Here is a 22262-nt window from a genome sequence, read left to right as displayed (position 1 = left end):
GAAAAGTTTTCCAATATTTATTCTTTGTTTACTGTACCTTGAGAAGCTTTCTGTTGCAGACTTAGACTTTCATCACAGCTAGTTCTTTGCTAGCTTTCACATAGCCTGCCAATGTAAATTTCATTTCTTCAACTGTCTGCCCAATTTGCAATTATTACTATTACTATTATCAGTGACAGCGGTGACCTATCCGGAAATCTGTGCACATAAGCACGCTGCTTCCAGTACTCTGAGGAGCACTGGACCTGGATCAAATCCACCTGGCAGAGTATCTATGATGCCTGGTGTGCCGGCCAATCTGACTGTGGGGTTGAGCTGGTTTCACAACACGTGACTACAAGAATACCGGACTGGTACATCCAGCTTAAGTTACGCGATTTACAAATATTTCAGAAACGTCTGCACATTTTCCTATGAGATAACACTAGACGCAGACTGATGGGGTACACACATTCTGTGCAGGGGATGGGGGGGACAGGAACTACACCTGGCCACCCTCTACCACTCTTGTTGTCCAATCTAGATTAACACGCTGGCCCCATTATATATGGATTACAGCCAGGGAAAAGAAGAGAATGAAAGAGTGACAGTAGCCAGACAAAGCACTGTCTTGAAGGCTTGCAATTTGTGTCTGTTTAGAACTATCATAAAGATTCTAGCAATCAAATGAATTACAAACAATGAGTACAGTATATACATCTTCAGTGGTTTTAAATCAGGTTACAGGGTGTGGATGAGGCAAGTGTCACTAGGACACGAGTGGTGCAGAGGAAGTCAGTTGTAACATGTGTCTGCCTTTCCAGATGCAACATGAGAAAGTGCAAATTTGATTTCACATGACCAAAATTTTCAGAATCCATGATAGTTGACATGGCAAAAGTATTTCTGTTTTAAGATTTCAATTATACTTGACAGTAGTTTCGAGCATTGCTTCTGCTACCCTTCTAGCAGAGATGTGACATTCTTCCAACTACTGGGCACACCACCACCACCACCACCACCACCACCACCACCACCACCACCACCACCCCTACAGTACATTACAATTAAAAGCAAATCCAATTAATTTGCAAATTCTATATAGAAATAATTATCATTGATGTCTCTCTCCCATGAACTAATGCACATGCATACCTACCCCGTGCTTGGTCAATTATGTTTCTGAAGTTCACCTACTGTTCAACCACAGGTTCTCATAAAGAACAAAAGGTTTTAAGTTCTTCCTTGAGAAACAAAACTACTGCTCTTTTATTTAGTTCACTGAACAAATGTCATTGTAATTGCTGTATTTGTCCTTTGGTAATCATTGTTGTTTAAACTGCCTCATGATGACTGCCACCAATTTCAATAGACTTCCCAAAGAGGTCAGGTCCACTTATCACTATTATGTCTAATCTAGGTCCAAACTGTTTTAAGCAGTTATCAGAGAAGAATTTAACACTGTTTTGCAGGGTGTACTGCCACAGGCACCACTTACGAAAGTGCCACTATCCTCACCGATTCTTGAAGGATTTTTGTCTCATCCAATTACGATGGCATGGTGGGGGAACACATTTATTACTATCAGCAGGCTGAGATCTAGTTTGAAGTATTTGGTGGTGTAAGAGAGTGAGTTGGGTGGCCAATAGAAGGGTCCAATTATAAGCTTATGCCCACCTTTGATACTTCATCTTACCCAAACCCATCTCACATTCAAGTTCGATTTCTATCTTTGCAAATTTGAGTTTAGTTTCTTGTATAGTAACAAATACACCACCTTCATTTCCCATTAGCCTGCTCTCAGTATATACACACACATTTACCCCAAAAATCTCACTGCTGTCATGTTTGTGTTTTGAATAGCTTTCTATACCTATTGTTATGTAAGCTCCACTGCTTTTTAAATGTGGCTTAAATTTTGGCAGTTAGGTGCAGATGCTACAGCATTTTATCACTAGAATTTTAGCATAATCTGTGTGTGGTGTTTCACTAGTTCTTCCAATAGTACTTTGGGGTCTCTTACATCTTTTATTATCTGAACTCAATGGAGAGCGACCTAATATAAAAAAAAAACTGTAGTGCATATTCCAGACAGTTTTTATCTGGGTGGAGCATGTAATGTGTACTACATCCCTGACCCAGTGAAGATTGTCCTACTATCTTCACCACAGTGGCACAAGCAAAAAAAGTTAGTCACAGCTTAACTCGTCATGGAACTCAAAAGTATTTGGTTCAAACCTACTCAATTCAGAAACAGGAGACCACACTCAGCTCTGGGAACAATTCTGCATATTGTGAGCTTTGTTAAACTTATACCTTACTGCTATTTCTGTACGGGGTACCATTACTTGCCATACATCTGAACTGCCAATTACCTTTATGTACTGCCACAAAAACATTCCTTGTTTTGGTAATCAGTTCCATTTTCTTCAAATAGATTAATTAAAGATGACATTTATTTGCTTTTACTTGTTAACAGTTCTCAGGTACAAATACTTACTCCAAATTCTTTTCGTCTGTCAAAGACTCATTTGCTCTCTTAGCAACATTTGTTCTCTCTCCCTTTTCATTAACAGCTGATCCTGCCATTGCAGTGTTCTTGTCAGCAGCATTTCTTGTACTGAAATAATTTTCAGACCAATAATTAAGTCACACTAAATAAAAATATAAATATCATTACGCTTCTTAGGTTATAATTCCTTACCGCTGTTGGTTTATAGCAGTACTTTTTACTTGCTTATTTTGAGACTGGTGTCTGTTCTCCTTGTTATGACCAGTGGTGGCAAATCTATAAAATATGAGAGTATGTATTTAGTATCATACAAGTGGAACCCATTTGTATTTGATAGCAGATGAAACATAGATGAAAATCTAAGTTATCAATTTTAAAAGTTATTAAAGGTCAAACTTTAAGCAGACGATTTAATAAAGACTACACTATCAACCATGAAAGAACAGTTTCTACAGTAATGAATGTCACTATTTTATCACAGGTAAGGTTTCTCATGGGGGGTTGCTAGTCCCCCATCTGGGACCTTCTCAAGGGGCATATCAAGGAACACTCCCCAGATATAGTGGGTGCCAAGGAAATAAAAATACTTGGGGTGGACCAAAACTAGAATAGCCACAGGTGGTTCAAAAGCCACGGAGAAAGCAACACTTCAAGGATGATCATCTAAACAAAGTACCATTCGTCCTGCGCGTTCGGGTTATCCAGAGGGTTACCTCCCCACTCACACAAAAAAATACAATGGTCAGGACTCTCTTTAAATAAGCCTCGGAAATAGGACTGCGTCAACTGGAATCAGACACAGCAACAGACAGTGGATTTTTCCTTTGGAATGAGGAATGTAAGGGTCTTAAACAGGCCAGCAAGTATGCAGAATATGACCAAACACTCAGAGGAAAACAAAATAAAAGCTGTAGCGCTTCAGGAGGTTACGTGGAAGGGTACAGAATTAATCAACAAAACAACAGACGTCCCCTGCACAGAGACTGTGATGTGCGCCATCAATTAAGTACTGGTCCCTATGTGCATGAATCAGTAATAAAAGCAGTGAAAGAATTTAAATCCATTAACAAAAGAATCTCCTACAGTACAATCACTTTTTGGAATAGTGAAGTATCATATCCTTGATTAATGCACACACATTCTGCAAGCATAAAGAGGAGTTCAGAAAAAGAAATTTTACAGTGAATTGTATTATGCGTATAACTCGGTGACAAACCAAAATGTTAAAACAGTATTGGATTATTTTAATGCCAAATTCGGTCAAGAAGGCATCTATAAACCAATGATAGATAAGCAAGTCTGCATCAAGAGAGCAGTGACAATGGCACAGATTTGAGCAATTTCTCAATGGACAATGGTATCTGCATCATGATTACATGTTTTCAGTATAAAAACATACATAAAGGGATACGGATGGTACCAAGGGCAAACAATAAACCAGACAGACTGCAAGTATCCAGAACCAGGATCCAAACAGCAAAGACATGTGAACCTATAGATGAACAGATTGTGACACTGATCACTTCCTCATAAGTCATATGAACAGGTGGTGTGTACAATATCTAAGAAGGGTACATAGATTGATACAAACAGATTAAGAGAGACAGAAATAAAATAAAATATGAGTCAACACTAGCAGAAAACCTAAGCAAGAATAAGCTAGCAGACACATTAATCAAGACTGTCCTCAGAGGATATATTTAGTGTCAAGGATCAAAAGGTGGAGAAAGTCGGGCAAAATACTGATCACCGTGAGGGGAGCCCCCACAACTACAAAGCAGGTGCACCTTATTACAGAGTGAGAAACCATGGGTCAACTTAGTATGTCCAATAAGAAGATGGCAGATTCCTGCCTGGAGAGGCAGAGGGAAGAATGACACGTGGCAAGAGTCCCCTTCATTGTGCGAAGTTTATTAGGAAGAGGTAGCCTCCCAAGAGTCTGTCCACAATTGAGCAAAAGTGGACTTGATATAAAGGCGCAAATCTGTACCCGGAGGGGTCACAGATAATGGGGAATAGGTGGTTGCCCCCAGCCCGACGGTCAGCAAGTTCATTATCCAGGATACCTACATGACCAGGCATCCAAACGAAATCAACCGGACATGCAGCATCACCAAGACCAGCGAGAAAGTTATGGATGGCAGAGACCAAGGGGTGGTGGGAAAAACTCCCAACGATAGCCTGAAGGTCACTCATTGGGTATGTACATAAAACGCAGGTGTGTGAGGGCCTGTTATTGAAGCAGAGGGCCCAATAGACAGTCATCAATTACGCAGTCAACACCCCACACATGGCAGGCAAGACACGTGTTCTGTGCCATCAGAGGCCGTGAAGGCATGTCCCGCATGGTCAGCAGATTTGGAGCCATCAGAGTAAACAACAATGGCATCCTGAAACTCCCGTGAGATCATTTGGAACAAACAACGGAACACCATTGGAGCGATGGAGGCTTTCTAACCCTGGAAGAGATCTGTACAAATCCGGGGCCGAGGAGCTAACCAAAGGGCGGGAGGGTGGGAGCGTGTCAGGAGAGAACTTGGAGAAGAGGACAACGATCGGAGATGGAAGTCACAGCGGAGAGAAGCAAAGTGGAACCCAACCAATAAACCCACCCAAGAGCAGGCAGTGGCCCAAAGCCATGAAATAATAGAATAGGAGGGATTAGCAAGGGAAGAGCGGATAGTGATGTCACAGGAAACCAGGAGCTGGGATTGCCGAATTGAAAGGGGAGGGATCGTAGCATCAACCAGAATACGATCGACAGGGTTAGTGCAAAAGGCACTGGTGGCTAAAGGGATAACATGGTGGTTAACCAGATCTAAGAGGAACAGCATGGAAGGGGCAGCTGATGCATAAACTTGATAACCACACAAGACAAAACTAATGCAAGGTAAAGGTGGAGAAGGGTTGAATGTTCAACACCATAAGAGGTGTGGGCAAGGAAGCAAAGGACATTGAGTCCTGAATCTAGATGACAGACAAGGGGCAACCAAGTAAGCTTATTATCAGAAAGAAGAACCAAGAAACGGACCACGCTTAGGCGTTGGGTGGAGAGATAGAGTTCCAGATCAGGATGGACCATAGTACAGCGACAAATGCACCATCCTCAACTTAAGGGGAAAGAATTGAAAACTGTGCGAAAGTGTCCACTTGGAAGCACACTGGATGGCTTCCTGGAGCTGTCATTCTGCAGAAGCCACCGATTGGGAGCTGGCCCAAATACAGAAACCATCAGCGTACAGAACAGGGGTGACCAACAGTCTGGTAGATCATCAAGTTCATTACCCAGGATACTTGCATGACCAGGCATCAAAATGAAATCAACCAAATAAGCACTTTATACAGAACTCTGTGGAATGTCATTCTTCTGGGTCTATGGAGAGCTGAGAACAGTGTCCACTCGGGCTCTCAGTGACCAGTGGGACAGGAACTGGGAAATAAAAATCAAGGGGGGGTGGGGTGGGGGGTGGGGGGGGGGGCAAAGGCTCCACCCCACTCATTGAGCATAAGAAGGATACAATGGCGGCAAGCTATGTCGTAGGTCTTATGGAGAGTAAAAAAACATTGCAACGTCTACCAAACAGTGGTTTCCAATCGAAGCAGATGATCTATCATAGACTGTCCCACCTGAAAGCTGCACTGGTAAGGAGATAAAAGGTCCTGAGATTCAAAGACCCAAAGGAGCATGTGAGGCACCATCCATTCTAGTAACTTGCAGGGGACATTGGTCAGGTTGACTGGTCAGTAACTATCAAGGGACAAAGGTTCCTTGCCAGGCTTAAGGACAGGAACTACAATACTGCCTGTCCATTGAAAGTGGAAAATGCCTTTGAGCCAAAAACAGTTAAACACCTGGAGGAGATATTGTAGTTGTGGAGATTGAGGTGTTGAAGCAATTGGTTTTGGATGGAATCAGGGCCAGGAGCTGAATCATGAGAAGAAGAGAGGGCCAGAAAAAGCTCCCATTCAGTAAAAGGTTCATTGTATGATTCCATCTGACAAGAGGTAAAACATAAGCAATAAGCTTCAGTCCACTGTTTCCGGAACAGGAAAGTGGCTGGACAGGATACTTATGCCATCGCTAAATAGTTCATGAGGTGTTCCACGAGAAATGATGATCTGTACAAAGCCCACTTGAAAGGGCAAGGCCCAGAATGGAAGACTGTTGCCAGCACAATGGAAACCCGATGGGGTGACCTGATCTTCGGTGGGTGGGAAGGGAAAGAAAGAATGGGAAGTGATCACCATCACAAAGGTCGTCATGTGGCAACCAGTGTAAAAGAGGAAGAAGGTGAGGGGAAGAGAGTGAAAGATCAATGGCACAGAAAGTGTCATATGCAGCACTAAAATCAGTAGGGAGACCATCACTAAGAAGGTGCAGGTCGTGGTCCACAAGAAATTGGCCAATGAGGAGACCCCAACTCAGTTAGGGCAGCAGGTGTAGGTGGCCTGTGAGAAGGGACATAGAGATTGCAAACTGTGACAGCAGAGTCCAAGTGGACCCAGACAGCAACAGATGGCTGGAGAATGACATGCTGCAGCATAAAAGGCAAAAAGGGATTCCAGCACGGAGGTGACAGTAGTATCTATTACAGTTCCACTGAATAACCATGGAGAGGTATATACACGGGAGGCGAATGGCCTAGAGCCAATCACACCACCGGGTCACCATCTGTCACCAACAAGGGTGGTGTGACATCTGTAAATAATAGGTCAGACATAGGATGCAAGGGAGGAGATGGCACTTGCGGGGGCACCTGAGAGGGGTCACTTGTCCTGGGACTTTTGTACTCCTCCCCCCCCCCCCCCCCACCACCACCTCCGCCACAGGTTGAAGATGGTAAGGCACAGAGGGAAAGCCGGCTTCTGTAAGATCCAGAACTGAAAGAGAACAGGCGACCTTGGGGTGCACAAGCTGTGTGTCCTGTGGCAAGTTGTTGTGGCAGGCCTCTGGCCTCAAGAGACGTCGGGGAGGGGGCAAGGTGGAGTGAGGAGGGCGAGGGGGGGGGGTTGGGGGGGGGGGGGAGGGAGCCCCATCATCATCAGCAGGTAGCAAAGGAGGTTGGTTGGTTTTGGGGTTTGACGGGGGCTAAACATCGAGGTCATCAGTCCCCTGTTCCAAACAGACATACTTGTAAAAGGCCTATACAGTAAAAGTGTAACCTCTGCACCCATAGGGAGGGAACACCAAGGGGTACAGAGCTAAAATGAACACCGCAATAAAACGAAATAGAGGGCACTTAAAAGGAGCAGAGCAAATAGTGACTAGAGAAAACAGACTACAGTCGTCGATGGATCAGGTAAAAGGTCAACCACTCAACTACAAACGAAGAACCTCCAGCTGGAAAACATTGATAGAGGTACTAACACAACTTGTTACCATAAAAGACAGTATTTTGGTATCCACGTCACAATTAAAAGTCGCTGGAGTGGGTGTAGCCTGAGAGATCATGCAAGAATGCCCACACTAAAGTGAGTGATAAAACCCAGCTGCATGGATAAAACGTAAAACTGAGTCAGCTATAGAGGCATCATCACGTAGAATTAAAGGAAGTGCAGCTGGTAAATTAAAGAACTGCTGTAAGGGGGCTAAAAGGGGCAGCCCATCAGAAGATGGACCACTGTCAACCCTGCATCACAGCGACACTTGGGCAGGTTCTCATGCCAAAGGAGATAGCTGTGGGTCAACCGCGTATGTCCAATTCGGAGATGGCAGAGAACAACTGAGTCCCTACGCGTGCTTCTCAAGGATGAGTTCCATACGGCCGTGGACGACTTTACCATGTGGGGCTTATTTGGCGTGTTGAAGACAGACCATTTAGAATTCCAGACATCGCGGACCTTGCGATGTAGGGTTGACCGGAGGTCGCTTTCCACGAGACCAAGCAAATGAGGGGGACACTTCTTCGGTAAGGGAGGAGGAGCAACACCCGGAGGGAATGGCATAGGAACTGCAGGGGAGGTGGAGAGAAGAGGGGGACAGGACTGGGATAAAGAAGAGGGAGGAGAGGCAAAGGACATAACAGAGGCAAAAGCACAAGTCATCGACACCGGGTGAAGTTGATCATATTTCTGACAAGCCTCAGTACATGTCAAGCAGTCTGGTGAGAACTAAGAGTGGCGGTCGTGGCAAGCAACACACACGGGTGTCAAAAGACAGGGGCTCCTCCCATGGAAAGAGGTCCACATTCACCACAAAGGGTCCATTGTACATTGGGAGGACATATGCCTGAAACGCCGGCACTGAAAGCACCTCATGGGTGGCAGGACGTACAGCTTCACATCACACTGATAATGCACAACCTTGACTTCTACTGGATGTTATCTCCCTCAAAAGCCATAGTAAATGCCCCAGTATCAGTGCAATTATTCTTACAAACTTTCAACACATGCAGAACAAAAAGAACGCCGCATCATTACAGATTAGCCCAGAGTTCCTCATCAGTGTGAAGGATGAGGTCTCTAAGAAAAATCATTCCTTGAACCATATTGAAGGACTGGTGAGGAGTAATAGACACCTGGACTTCACCAAGATGAGCACAAGCATGAAGGGCGGCAGAAGTTCTGATCAATAGTGAAACTGACTGCATCTTGTCTTTGATATTTTCCACAAAAAAATAATGGCTTTGCGGCAGTGAACATGTCCCCATCAATCCTAGTGCAGACCAGATAGCGGGGAAAGTGTTTCACCCAAAATCGGCGAGACTCACCCTCCACCAGTATTTAGCCAGGAAGCGAGGGTAAAAGGGTCATAAGAAGCCTCAGCATTCTATGATCCATTATCAAGCGAAGAAATGGCCATAGGAAAATCCCAATTTTTTTGTGCTTCATGTATGTTTCATACATCAGTGAGGAACTTTTTGAGATTTATGGTAACTATGCTTCCCCTCGTTACATATTATATACATGTGAAGGTCAAACAATGGAAAATCCAGGATGGAATGTAACAATACCAGAGAAGGAAAGTTGCTACTCACCATACACGGAGTCAGGGGCTCTCCCGACAGGCATCATCCACACAGAGAGAGAGAGAGAGAGAGAGAGAGAGAGAGAGAGAGAGAGAGAGAGAGAGAGAGAGAAGCATCTCTGGGTTCTCAAGTTTCTAATATATGTAATGAGCATTTCATTTCTATTCTGTTTAATTCCCTGTTCTATGATGTAACATGATTACAAGAATGACTTTCCCGACAGTGTAAGTCATGGATAAAGAGTTCTTTTTGCCATTGACAGCAACATTATAGTCACTGATAAAACTTCGGAACTCCTATTAGAGAATGCAAATGAAACCTCAAGGATGTTTACAACTGGGCAGTATGTAATAAATTGACACTCAACATAAAACTAACTCTATGCACTTCACCATGAAGAGAGGAAGTAACTTTGCAACTTTAAGCATAGATGATAAACCTATAGATTGTTTGCTACACAAAGTTTTTAGCAATGAGCATAGAATGTCAGCTCATGGAATTACAGAGATAATGGTGAAAATGTCATTCGCATGCTATTCTCTTATGGGGCTAGCAGCATTTTGTAACAGCCAATGGGTCATTCCATGTTAAAGAGACTTTGTGACAAAAAAATTAAAATGACAATATTTCAAATATAATCTTAAAAATGCCAAGTTAAAAGTACATTTGTTCATTGCAAAATAATCATGACTATGAAAAAATTAAATTTCTACCTTCACTAAGTGTTTAAAGTGCACTACTCTATGGCACCACAGAGAGGTATGTTTTATGCTATTTCCAGATGAGTATTAGTTGTGTTATCTGTGGCTGATTGTTCTATAGTTGCAAAGAATATTGAAGTCAACATTGTTAAAGCTCACAATAATTCGTTTTGTTGAGCTAAGCTAATTGCATTTCTTTATTTTGTTAGTTTTATAATATATGTGCAGCTTGTAACACCCGTAACAAAAAAGATACAAAAGTTTAATTTGTAATATAGTAAATTTGTTCTGTACAATACCTTTCTGTAAAAGTGAGGTTATGCACATGTTTCACAGTATCATACCATTACATGGCATTTTGAAGTCTTATTTAACACTCTTAGAGCTGTTACGGGTGTTACTAATTTTTGTTTCGGGTGTTACTTAACACATGTGTAACACCCATAACTTGAATTGGAAGGTTTAATGCCACCTTCATCTTTAGTAGGCCTAGGCCCTACATTTAAATTATAACCAAAGGGTATTATTATGAATGGAAAAAGTTTTTTAACTATGTTTATTACATATGAAAACAGTTTTAAGCTTGAAAACAAAAATTTTTATTCCTCTGCATACACTTGTTTAAGCACGGCACCTACATTATAAAACTTAATTGGGGCATTAACCTGAATCAACTGATGTTCTCCTAAAAAGTTAATTAAGCCCAAAATTCTTTAGATTACATATAGTTTATGTTTTCCATTCTAACTTTCCCAAGGACAACAATATTGCTAACCTCAATTTTAAATTTTATATAGGCCCAGTAAACTGCTTATTGAGGCAAATTATAGTCATTCATAAGAGCCTACAATTTCATAAGCATACTTGAGTCTTTGAGCAAAGCTGTTCCAAGCAACCACAAGGAATTATTGAACAAATTAAGTTGTAATTCACAGAACGAAGACTGTGTTTTTGGGTCATGCCAGGAATGTCAAATTAAATTGAGCAAATTTATCCCAGAAGGCTTTGACGTAACTAAAAAGATTGTCTGGCAGCAATGGGAAAATGATGCGAAACATCGTCCTCGTCTTAGTGAACATTCAAGGAGCTGCAATGATGCCTGGTTGACAAATTGCCGCAGTTTAAAAAACATTGCTACGTGAAGATAAAGCAGAGTGATTTCATCAAAGGAAAGAAAAAACAGCCTTGACGCTGAAGAATGTGTTCTTCAAATGGACTTTGCAGAGATTTATGTTCTAATTTCACAAGATGAGGTACAGAGTGCACTTTCTGCATTTAGTTTGCAAACCATGAAGTCAGGTCCTATGCAGTCATCAGTAATGACCTTTCACACACAAAATATTTTGTGTGGACTTCTCTTAAAACTGTTATAACGGGCATTAAAAAAGCGTTTCCTAAAGTTAAAAGAGTTTTTATATTTTCTAACAACTGTGCTGGGCAGTTCAAAAATAAATATACTTTGTCCAATCTATGTTATTTTGAGAGAGACTTCGGATTGACAGTTGAGTGGAATTTTGTTGCCAGTTCACATGGTAAAGGAGCCATGGATGGCATTGGAGGTGCACTGAAGAGGAGCGTGTGGACAGCTGTTAGATCTAGGAAAGTTATTATTAACAACACAATTGACTTTTATGACTACACTCTGATGAGCTTTTCTAAAATTAAGGTACTATGGGTTGATAAGATAACAGTGGAGCATAACATTCCTGTTGTTGTTGTGGTCTTCAGTCCTGAGACTGGTTTGATGCAGCTCTCCATGCTACCCTATCCTGTGCAAGCTGCTTCATCTCCCAGTACTTACTGCAACCCACATCCTTCTGAATCTGCTTAGTGTATTCATCTCTTGGTCTCCCTCTATGATTTTTACCCTCCACACTGCCCTCCAAACATTCCTGTTTTGGATGAAAGGTGGAAAAATTTACAAGCAATTCCTCAAATCCAGGGCTGCCATCACTTTCGGCCTTTTAACACAACTGATTTGCTGGTTTCAAAAACAACAGAGTCATTAATGACAAGGGTGTCAGTATTTAGCACTGAGAAGGCCAAAGTTAAAACATTACATGCAAAAGATGCATAAACTTCTATGAAGTGTGCAGTTCTGATGATTCTGATCAGGAGACTGTTTCACCATCTGAATCACAAGACAATATTGGAAGTGCTTGTGAGTTAAACCTAACTAATAAAATTGAAAAGTCTGATTTAAAATTTGGGTAATTTGTCTTGGTTGACATTCCAAGTGACAAAAACAAGCCAACCCTATCCAAAATTCAATACCGTTACTTGGGAATCTGCCAGAGTGAGGTTGATGAAGAGGAGGATGTGAAAATAATGTTTCTGAAGTCAGTAGGAAAAGGTAAAACACTTTTTAAACTAGATGAAACTGATGTTTGTTTTCTGAAATTCAGTCAAGTACTATCTAACAACAAGGTAACCGTTTGTACTAAGAGTTCAATTTTGAGTTGGATGTTGCGGAAAAAGATTATTAAATGAAGTTTTTAAATCAATCAATAATAAGAAAACATTTTTGTCATAAATTTATTAGGCCTACAAAATGAGGTGAATGTTAAGTAAGTAACAATATCTTCGCCTAGTTGTACTATAAAATTGTAACAAAATTTTTTGTGTAATAAATAGCTTTATCCTTCAAATATGTTTCCTTAAGTACATACTTTTATTCCAAATAAACTACAATACTTCTTTTCTTTTTATGCAATTGTAAGAGGTAAATTTATTCCTTCAAGAATCAAATCTGATGCATCTATGTAACACCCGTAACATTTAATGTAACACCCGTAGCAGCAAAAAATATATATATACTAAGTTATGATGTCCAAAAAAAAAAAAAAAAATTTATATTTCAAAATAAAATTTGGGGCAATACCTCTTAACAGGTGTTTTACAAGAATAAAAGCTTCATCAAGTTTGCAGAAATTAGAGAATTCCCTAACTCATAACAGGGGCCAGGTCTACTTTTGGTAACACCCGTAACACTACTTTTTTGATTAATAGCCAGGAGAACAATAAAACAATTCCAGTATCAACACTTCTAAGATGAAATATAATGTAAGCCTTAAAAGTTTTCAATATTAAATTCAATAAATATTTTTCCTTACATTATTTTTCCTGATTTTAAGGTGTGTATATGTAACACCCGTAACTGTGGAATTGCCCCAATGTCTTTTAACATTCACTTCTTAGTTATGGGAGTGCTTCTTTTCTGGTGAACGAAGGCATAAAATATGGACACAGTTTTTAAACTGCACAAAAGATCATAAGAAGTATAATGGAATAGCAGTCAGACATACTGTAAAGAGCTAGTTATGAAATTGGGCATCATTATTGCACCAAGTGATTACATATACCAATCAGTGTTGCACCTCAGGGAAAATATTAATAAATTCTGCACTAACAGTGGTACACACATTAATGGAACAAGAGTGAGTTTGTAGTTCATTTACATACGGGAAAAAACCCTCAAATCAAAATTTTATTTCAGGGGAAAAATTTTTTCAATAAATTTCCAGATGAAGCAAAAAGATTACTAACAGACATTTGTTTAAAAAGGCAGCTAAAATGTTCTTCACAACTAATGCATCTTGCAAAAAGATTGCTTAGAGGACCCAGATTAGTGGTTAGTAACGAAAAGGGATAACTGCAGCACCTTGTCACATTTCAGTTTTTGTTTATTGTATGCTGCTTTCTCAAGCATCATGTGTAAAGATGTACTATTCATGATAGTAATGTCCATTGGCTTTCCTCCCCCCCCCCTCCCGCACCCGGCTCCAGACAAATATTAGCAGTATCTTCTCAGTCCAGGAGTCATCAGTGGGCATATTACTGTGAGCAGTAGAGAAGATTGGAACTATCATTTACATAGCAAGTGACTACCAATTGGACATTAAGTCAGCACATGGCCTCAGTGTGTGGGCAGTTAAGAAGAAATCTACATTTTACATCTCAAGTTACATGAAACTATTTTGTGTAAATGAAGAAACATTCATTAGAGATTAATGAACAAGGCAGTGCAGCTGTTAGGACACTGGCCTTATATTCGCCACGATGTAGTTGCTCTGTCCAGTTATCCCAATTTTGGTTTTTTTTTCATTGGTAAGGCAAATGCCAAGATGGTTCCTTAACCAAGGCCACAGCCAACTACCTGTCCTATCTATGTAGACAACTTGCCCTGCCAACAAAGCATGTTACGAATGCTGTGTATATTTTGGTCCACTGACTGGCACTGTATTACCCCGACAAATACTGTATCATTTTGGGTGGCTAATGTTTTCAGCAGGCTACACACTCATTCAGAAATTTTATACCTGCAGTTTAATGGCTCATCTGTTACTAGTCATTAGCCTGTGGGCAAGCACACCACATATTGTGTTGTAGATAGTTTGTTATTGGTCTAATTGTCTACAAAGCAGCTTATGCATAACACACTGGAATAGTCAATTTATAAGTATACAAGTGGCATCAATTGGTAGGCGCGCTTATTTGCATTTATATAGTACACTGCATAAATTTAAATATTCTTCAGTGCAGTAGAAGCAATGAAGCTGTAAACAGGACTTCAAAGATTTTCAAATGTTTTGACACCGGTAATTTTTTATTTCTTAGCAATACCTTAACCTTGCATCTGATGTGTCCTCTACACTTTCAAATAAGAAGTAGCATTCAAAATGCCGGATAAGAAGGTGTCGGAAAGTCACACTTCCACATTACTGGATTGTTAGCGTATTGTCAAAAGTATATACCGATCTATCAAGATTTGGCTTACTCCATTTATGTCAGTGAGAACATTCTGTTAAACCAGAATCTCTCAATTTTCACGGCTTATTTGCAGAAACAGATTTCAAATGTTGTAATTTTGAAAACAGTATTTGTAGATCACTCAAAAAAATCAAGTAATCTAATGAACTGGAATTTTAACAACAATACATTTATGGCTAACTTCTCATTTTGCTTACCGCATCGCCTCTTTAGATTTTAGAGACATGACGTTTACACAAAACCACACCCATCCAAAATTTGAAGTTCGAAACTGGACGTGGGAAAAAGGGGAGCGATTCTGATTGGCTGGACGTAACTGATTGCCATTGGCCATGTAGTGTCTCGATGGTGTTTCCAGAAACCTGATTTACTGGCACGTGCATTCGACCTCTCACTTGCACAAAGCCAGATTTTCTGAGACATGAATTACTTGTACATTTCCCACCACTGTTTGCGAAAGTCAATACACAAGTGGAAACACCATACTTGCAGGTTGCCATGCAAATTCCGCGAAAGTTACGAAAGTTAAAAGTATTGCTGCCTGGTTGTCATGTGCTAATGTGCTACTGCACCTTGTAAATATCGCACTAAAATTGTACTATTTCTCTTCGAACGTGAGCCGGAAATCGCACTAAAGTTACGCGATTTCTCTTTGAATGTGAGCTTGAAACTGCACGAAAACCACACCATTATTTCTCGAATGAGAATAAAATATACGAAAACATGTTTTGAAGTGCCCCTCACACTACGATCAACTCAGAGCAGGGAAGCCATTCCAGGCATTACGAGTGCTATGTTGCTTAGAGCACCAGATCAGTTTTTTTCTTTTTATTTCCATGTAGTGTATTGTGCAAGCGTAGAGTATGGCGGATTTTTGAAGAAAAGTTGTCGTAAGGCGCTGTGGCCATGTGGTCTAGCGCACTGACTAGCAATTCGTCGACTCAGGTTCCTTCTTGTTTTATTTTATTCGTCGCGAAGTTAAACTCTCATAACATTTATATATATTTGAACAGTACAGTTAATATACTGAAATTAATATATTCAGTTTAGTTACGATAGCTGCCTTTCTAAGCCAAATGGTTAGATAGTGGTAAAAAAAAAGAAATATAGGAGTATTTTAGCATGGATGTGTTTTTTGTAGATGATCTGCAAACAGACCCTTTTCCATTAGATATTTGGAGAAGAATGTAAGATTTCAAGGGTTAGGTAGATCTACTTCAAATGTAAATCTAACAACAGACAGGTAGGTGAAGAGGCTCACCGATTTCAATTATGTAACACTAAAAATTTCGAAATATCTGCAAAATACTTTGGACAGCTTCTTAAGTGGCCAGAACCATTCCAGAAGCTCAAATTCTCAAACCCACATGAAAACCTAGAAGAATATTCACTGCCAGCTAATAAGGAAATTGAAGAGGTTATTGACACCTTATAAAGCTACTGGTGAAGGCTCTGTTCAACAGAATGTTTGAAGTGATCTCTACCAGAGACAAAAATAAGCTAAACTTAATCTTTGAGAGAACCTGAAAACAGAAAAACTTCCAGTAGAGGGAAGGTGGCCTTGATACATCTAGTACATAAGAAAAGCAATAAACAAGATGTTAAAAACTACAGAGGAATTTCTTTACAGAATGTTGTGTATCAGGTATTTTTCCAACTTTGTACTGAACAGAGTAGAAACAACACTGTAGAGTAATTTATGTGAATATCAAAGTGGTGTTACAGCAGCCCATATTGTGAAAAAATATTTAATCTGTCATGAATCATTTGTCTCAGGTTAAGTCAAAAGATGTTTGTTGGTTTCCAGAAGGCCACTGACTCTGTTGACTGAAACTTTTTTATGCCCCTTTCAGGTTACTAGAATATTTTGCCTGAATGGGTGATAAGAAAATGTAAAGCGCTCTCTAAAGATTTACACATAGATTATGAGGACTTTACGACCAACAGTTCACGTAATGAAGGGATAGCTCTGACTGGCAATTTGTCAGCACAGTTTCGATTCCTGCTGCTACCATAATTTTTTTACATTTTATTTTATTCCACCTGGTGCTTAACGATTAATTAACAAACTTAAATGTATTTAAACAGTTTAATTCATACACATAAAATTGAATTGAGATTGGTGCCTTTGTTAAAAGCGACTTTTGCATTCCAGTATGAGCCACCAGAGATGGCAATCACGTGTGCATGAGGTGTGATTGCTTGCAAGAATGTGTGTGTGTTTTCTTTTTCTGAAGAAGTCTTTGGTTGATAGCTAAATGTGTTACAGTCTTTTCGTTCTGCCTATCTGCAATTCGACATGTCATCTTTACAGAAAGTACCAATCTATCCTTTTTCTTATATTGTTTATATTTCAACCTGGAATTTCTATTGTTTTAAATTCATATATGCAATTTAGTTACGATTACCACACCTGTAAGGCAAAAGGCTATAGGTCATCACATCATGGCACAATGGCAAAATTTTGCATGAGCTGCCATTGCTTCAGTCACCATAGTCTGAAGCAGGCAATTATGCCTAGGCAGTATCAGGTCTGTGATTAGTTTCAATTCGGTTTATGGAAAAAATTGGTGGGAGAGGTAGGCACTCGCATTTTACTCTGCACATGACGTATTTGTAGGTATTTGCGCCAATGCTCGGCTTCCTACAGGTTTTCAGCTCATGATGTAGGCAAGTGAAAGTTTTACTTACTTCGCACAGTTCAATGCTGTTTCACTGTGGCTGGATTTGAACAACAAACAGAAAAACGTTTAGAGATTGGACAATAATTGAGGGCTCATGTGCTCATGTGTATGCAGAGGGTGGGAGAATCAGCTCGCCACTTTGAAGGATGCAGAAAGAAGTATTTTCGTCCCTGGATCAGTGCTGACAGCACACATTACCGATATTTACTGCTTACTGTCTTCAACTGTACTTCACATTGACACATCACAAACGCTGGTAGAATGTGACAGTGTCACAATAATTACTGACTACTAGCTGAATGCTCCAATTTAAAGAAAGGCAAGAAGGGGCCACAGGTAGTTACCTGTCGTTGGTCCATGCAATCACAATAAAGTATACCCCAAAACACACGTTTTTAAGAACAAGTCAGTATAATCTTGCACAGAAATGTACAGTGAGACACAATCATTTTCGCTTTTTTCAATGGATTGAACATTACAAATTTTGCAATCAGCAATTAGGAAAGCAAAAAATTCACACTTAATAAAATACAGATGAATTTCCTTATAGCGGTTTACTCATTCTTTAAAAAATAATTAGCTACAGGCTAATGTGAGCCATGAGCTTGAATTTTTACAGAAGACTGTTCATAGTCAGATATGAGTCTTAAGTTATTTTCCACATTTCGGTCTGAGAACGTTGTACACATATTGCATTTATTTACTTTTATGAGAGCAAAAAACTTTTCTGACTTATATGTGCTTTCGAAAAGACAAGTTTCTTTCCTGCAGATGAGCTTAGTTGTGGATATTTTTCTTCAGTCAAATAAGTTTTATAAAATACGAGTTCGTGAATTTCTTTAAATTCATACTGTAAATAAGAGTCTTCTTGAAATTCGGTAAGTCCCATTTGAAGATTTTCGATGCCTTTTCTACATTAAATTTTCTTGGGGTAGTAAGTATATACAAGACTGCTGCAGCATTCCAGAACTCACAAAATATTGTGGCAAATTGCATTGATAATAAATTCAGTTCCTCAATGTAAATAACATAATCAACATCTAATATTTTACCCATCTGCACCAATTGTGGTTCTATTTGTTGAAATAATCAGAAACCAGCTGCACATTGTAACAGAAGTAGACAACGATCTCCATATTTCCTTTCTGCTATAGTTATTTTTGACCCTTTATTTCCACTGAGGAGTAGGAATTCTTGTTCCACTTACTCCAGGTATTACTTCTAGACATTTGGTACATTTCAAACAACGTTTACACAGACTGTGACCACACTATTGACTGCTCTACACCAGTTCAAATGGTTCAAATGGCTCTGAGCACTATGCGACTCAACTTCTGAGGCCATAAGTCGCCTAGAACTTAGAACTAATTAAACCTAACTAACCTAAGGACATCACACACATCCATGCCCGAGGCAGGATTCGAACCTGCGACCGCAGCGGTCGCTCGGTTCCAGACTGTAGCGCCCAGAACCGCACGGCCACTCCGTTCAATACCATACAGTTGGTACATATGCTGCTCGTTACAATTCATTCATGGGTCGTATATGCGAACTGTGTATATTCCAGTACTAGTTGTTTCACTATGATAGAAGTCCAGTTCAATACCATACAGTTGGTACATATGCTGCTCGTTACAATTCATTCATGGGTCATATATACGAACTGTGTATATTCCAGTACTAGTTGTTTCACTATGATAGAAATCTACAACTATGCTAATGCCTACTTTCCTCTATATTTACTTTCTGACGCTTTAATTTGGCAATTGACAGCTAAATTTTTGGTAAACCACATCTTACAATGCCATTTTGTCTGTTGGCAGTGTAATGTTATGTGAGCCTCACTGCCCTTTTCTTAACGAATTTGTGCGTAATTTTATTCTGAGAAGCTCAGTAATGTATGTAAATACCGTAAATGAAATTTGATTCAAAAAGTACTTGACGTGAAGTGAAGGGCACAGGCACAGCAAGAGACTCTTTAGCGCACAATCCCTGCAACGATAGTAGTTGTGAATCTTTGAGTATGGACTCTAGAAAAAAAGACAATTGATTTATTAAAAAAGAGGACTGTTAATCTGTATCTTGTGGATAGAGTACATGTTGCTAATCCGTCGCTGAGATGGTATTGTCACATTTAATGAAAATTGCTATTTCAGTGATAAAACCGAATAAAGAATGTGTAAGAGTTGCCAAACATTTATGTATACAAATTTTATGGAAGTGAAGGAAAGAAATATCTTGTATTTGGAAAAGGAAGTGAACTTCACTGTCGTCGCCAGCTATCAATCGACAGAATTATAAGTGTACAAAGTTCACTAAAATATAATAAAGGAAATGCATTCTCTAAAGTTTTCATTCTCTAAAGCTACGAAAACTTGGGCTCAAAGCTATCTGCAATATGGCCAAGTAACCAACAGAGTCGTACTATATATCTTAAAGAACAATAACTTCCTCCAAATTGTAATATGTCACCAACTGATGCAGAAACCTGTGATTTAAGGAGGCAGTAACCAAAATTCAGGTACCAGTTTCGACTTAAAGTTTCAATCAAAAATCAATCTCTCTCTCTCCAAACACTGTTCTGACAGTGTCATACAATGACCAGGTGAAATAGGTTACTTACCAAACAGAGATGAAATTACAACAAAAGCGGCAGAATCCACCAATTTGAAAAATCCTTATTGACTTCAGATCCATTTTCACGACGAGACCTGGAATAATTCGAGACTTTCAATACAGAATGGAGGTTCTACCCCATCTCAATTTCTCTCGCACCACCTATTCGGTACCATTTTCGAGAAGGGAGGCTGTAAAAACTTAAATTAGAAAAATGTTATTTTGGAAGGTGATTGAACCATCTGATTTACCGTATAGTCGCCCCTTGCTAAATATACCCAAGACTGATAATATTTTATGATTAGTACCAGTCAGAACTCGTCCAGAAATACCTACAGAAATTTTATGATGTGAGATATCTGACCAGCATTGACCTAAAAATGTCATATTGCCAGGTGCAACTACATAAATAATCTATAAAGTATAGTGTATTCATCTTTACACAACGTTCTTACCAATTCCTAGTTATGCCCTGTGGATTGAACATTAGTTCAGGTGTATTTATATCCACTTGGGATCATGTGTTAAGAGATGACTTAGTTGATCAAGTTAGCATTTACGATGGCGATCTCCTCATTGCCACAAAAACTTGAGAAGAGCATCTTCACCTTATACACAGTACATTTCACAATTTCAGAGAATTTGGAGTGACTGCAAATCTTCAAAAGTCCCGATTTGCCAGATCACATTATTTTGCCCTCTGGAATAAAATCTGATCCACAAAAGATTACTGCCATTAGAAATTTTCCAAGATCTACTATCAAAAGGCAGCTAAAACGATTCCTTGGCATGTGCTCATTTTTTCGAAAATTTTTAATAGTATACCTTTGTTATCATTGCTAAAGAAAAGTGTCCATTGGAACTGGGCTGACGATTGTCAACAAGCTTTTGATTCAATCAAGAATGCTTTGGCAAATAGTCCCATCTTACATCATTCTGATATGAACAAGGAATTTTGTATCGCTTCAGATGCCTCTTGCCAGGGCATTGGTTCAGTCTTGTTTCAACTCGAGGAAAGGAATGAACAAAAAGAAATCCAAATTATCAGTTTTGCAAGCTGAGTCCTCACTGAAGCAGAACGATCTTACTCTGTGACAGAATTGGAAGCTATTTCTATTGTTTGGGCTTTCAAGCGTCTTAATTATTATATGCATGAATGCAAGGTAAAAGTATTTTCTGATCATCAAGCTTTAAGTTTTCTGTTGTCATGTAAATTATTTCACCCTCGATTGACACAATGATGTCTATTTCTTCAGGAGTTCAACTTCGAAATTGTGCATATAAAGTTCAAAGACAATATAATAGCTGACACCTTATCGAGAATGCCTGAAGGATTTCCTAATGCCAATGAATTAATTGAGCAAATGTCCACCTACAGAATTCTACTCATGAAGGATCCAATGCATAGCAAGTACTTTTTGCAGTTATACAAACAAATAGTGCCACTCCAAGATACCGATCCTAAATGGAAGGCAGTAAAGCAACTCATAACAGTTAATCCTCAACATTCTTTGTGCCAATTTTACAAATTATTTAATAATGTGCTATTTCATCGCACAGCATCGCAAAAGTAGAGATGGTTAGTTTGTATTCCAAGAGAATATGAAGAGCATTTATTATGTCATACCCATATTGCATGGTGTTACTTTGGTCCTGAAAAGTGTAAGTGCAAAGTTGCACAATATTATTATGTTTGAAGTCTTCATGCTAAAATACGCAAGCTACTGCGAAACTGCGTAATTTGTCAAAATGGCAAACCCTATAATTTATCCAATGCATTACCTTTGAATCCAGTTTTAACCATGAAACCCTTAGAGATCGTAGTAATTGATTTTGCCGATCCATATCCTCGTGGACGTGGAGGCTTACAGTATGTTGCTTGTATTATTGATCTCTTCACAAAACATGTAGGACTATATGCAATGAAAATAGCAAACACCAAGTAACTTATGAAGTATATAGAAAATGACTACTTTCCAAGATTTGGCATTCCTGAGAAAATGTTGGTAGATAATGGCTCCAACTTCGTTAG

At 39.5% G+C, this 22262-nt stretch overlaps 1 protein-coding gene across 1 annotated transcript in view; it reads right to left on the bottom strand.

The window, feature by feature from the left end:
- Positions 1–15259, bottom strand: part of LOC126260093 (uncharacterized) — a 113433-nt gene extending 98174 nt beyond the window's left edge. Inside the window, exons 1-3 of the mRNA XM_049957308.1 lie at positions 15128–15259; positions 2684–2767; positions 2480–2599 (exon numbers count right to left, since the gene is read on the bottom strand). Coding sequence (XP_049813265.1) covers positions 2480–2599; positions 2684–2767; positions 15128–15156 — 233 coding nt within the window. The 5' untranslated portion in view covers positions 15157–15259. The remainder of the gene's footprint in view (positions 1–2479; positions 2600–2683; positions 2768–15127) is intronic.
- Between the last annotated feature and the right edge of the window lie 7003 nt (positions 15260–22262).

The sequence above is a fragment of the Schistocerca nitens genome, chromosome 5, assembly GCF_023898315.1.
Source record: "Schistocerca nitens isolate TAMUIC-IGC-003100 chromosome 5, iqSchNite1.1, whole genome shotgun sequence".
Lineage (NCBI taxonomy): Eukaryota > Metazoa > Arthropoda > Insecta > Orthoptera > Acrididae > Schistocerca > Schistocerca nitens.
Note: the sequence above shows the minus strand (reverse complement) of the source record. Positions and strands in the feature narration are given on the sequence as shown.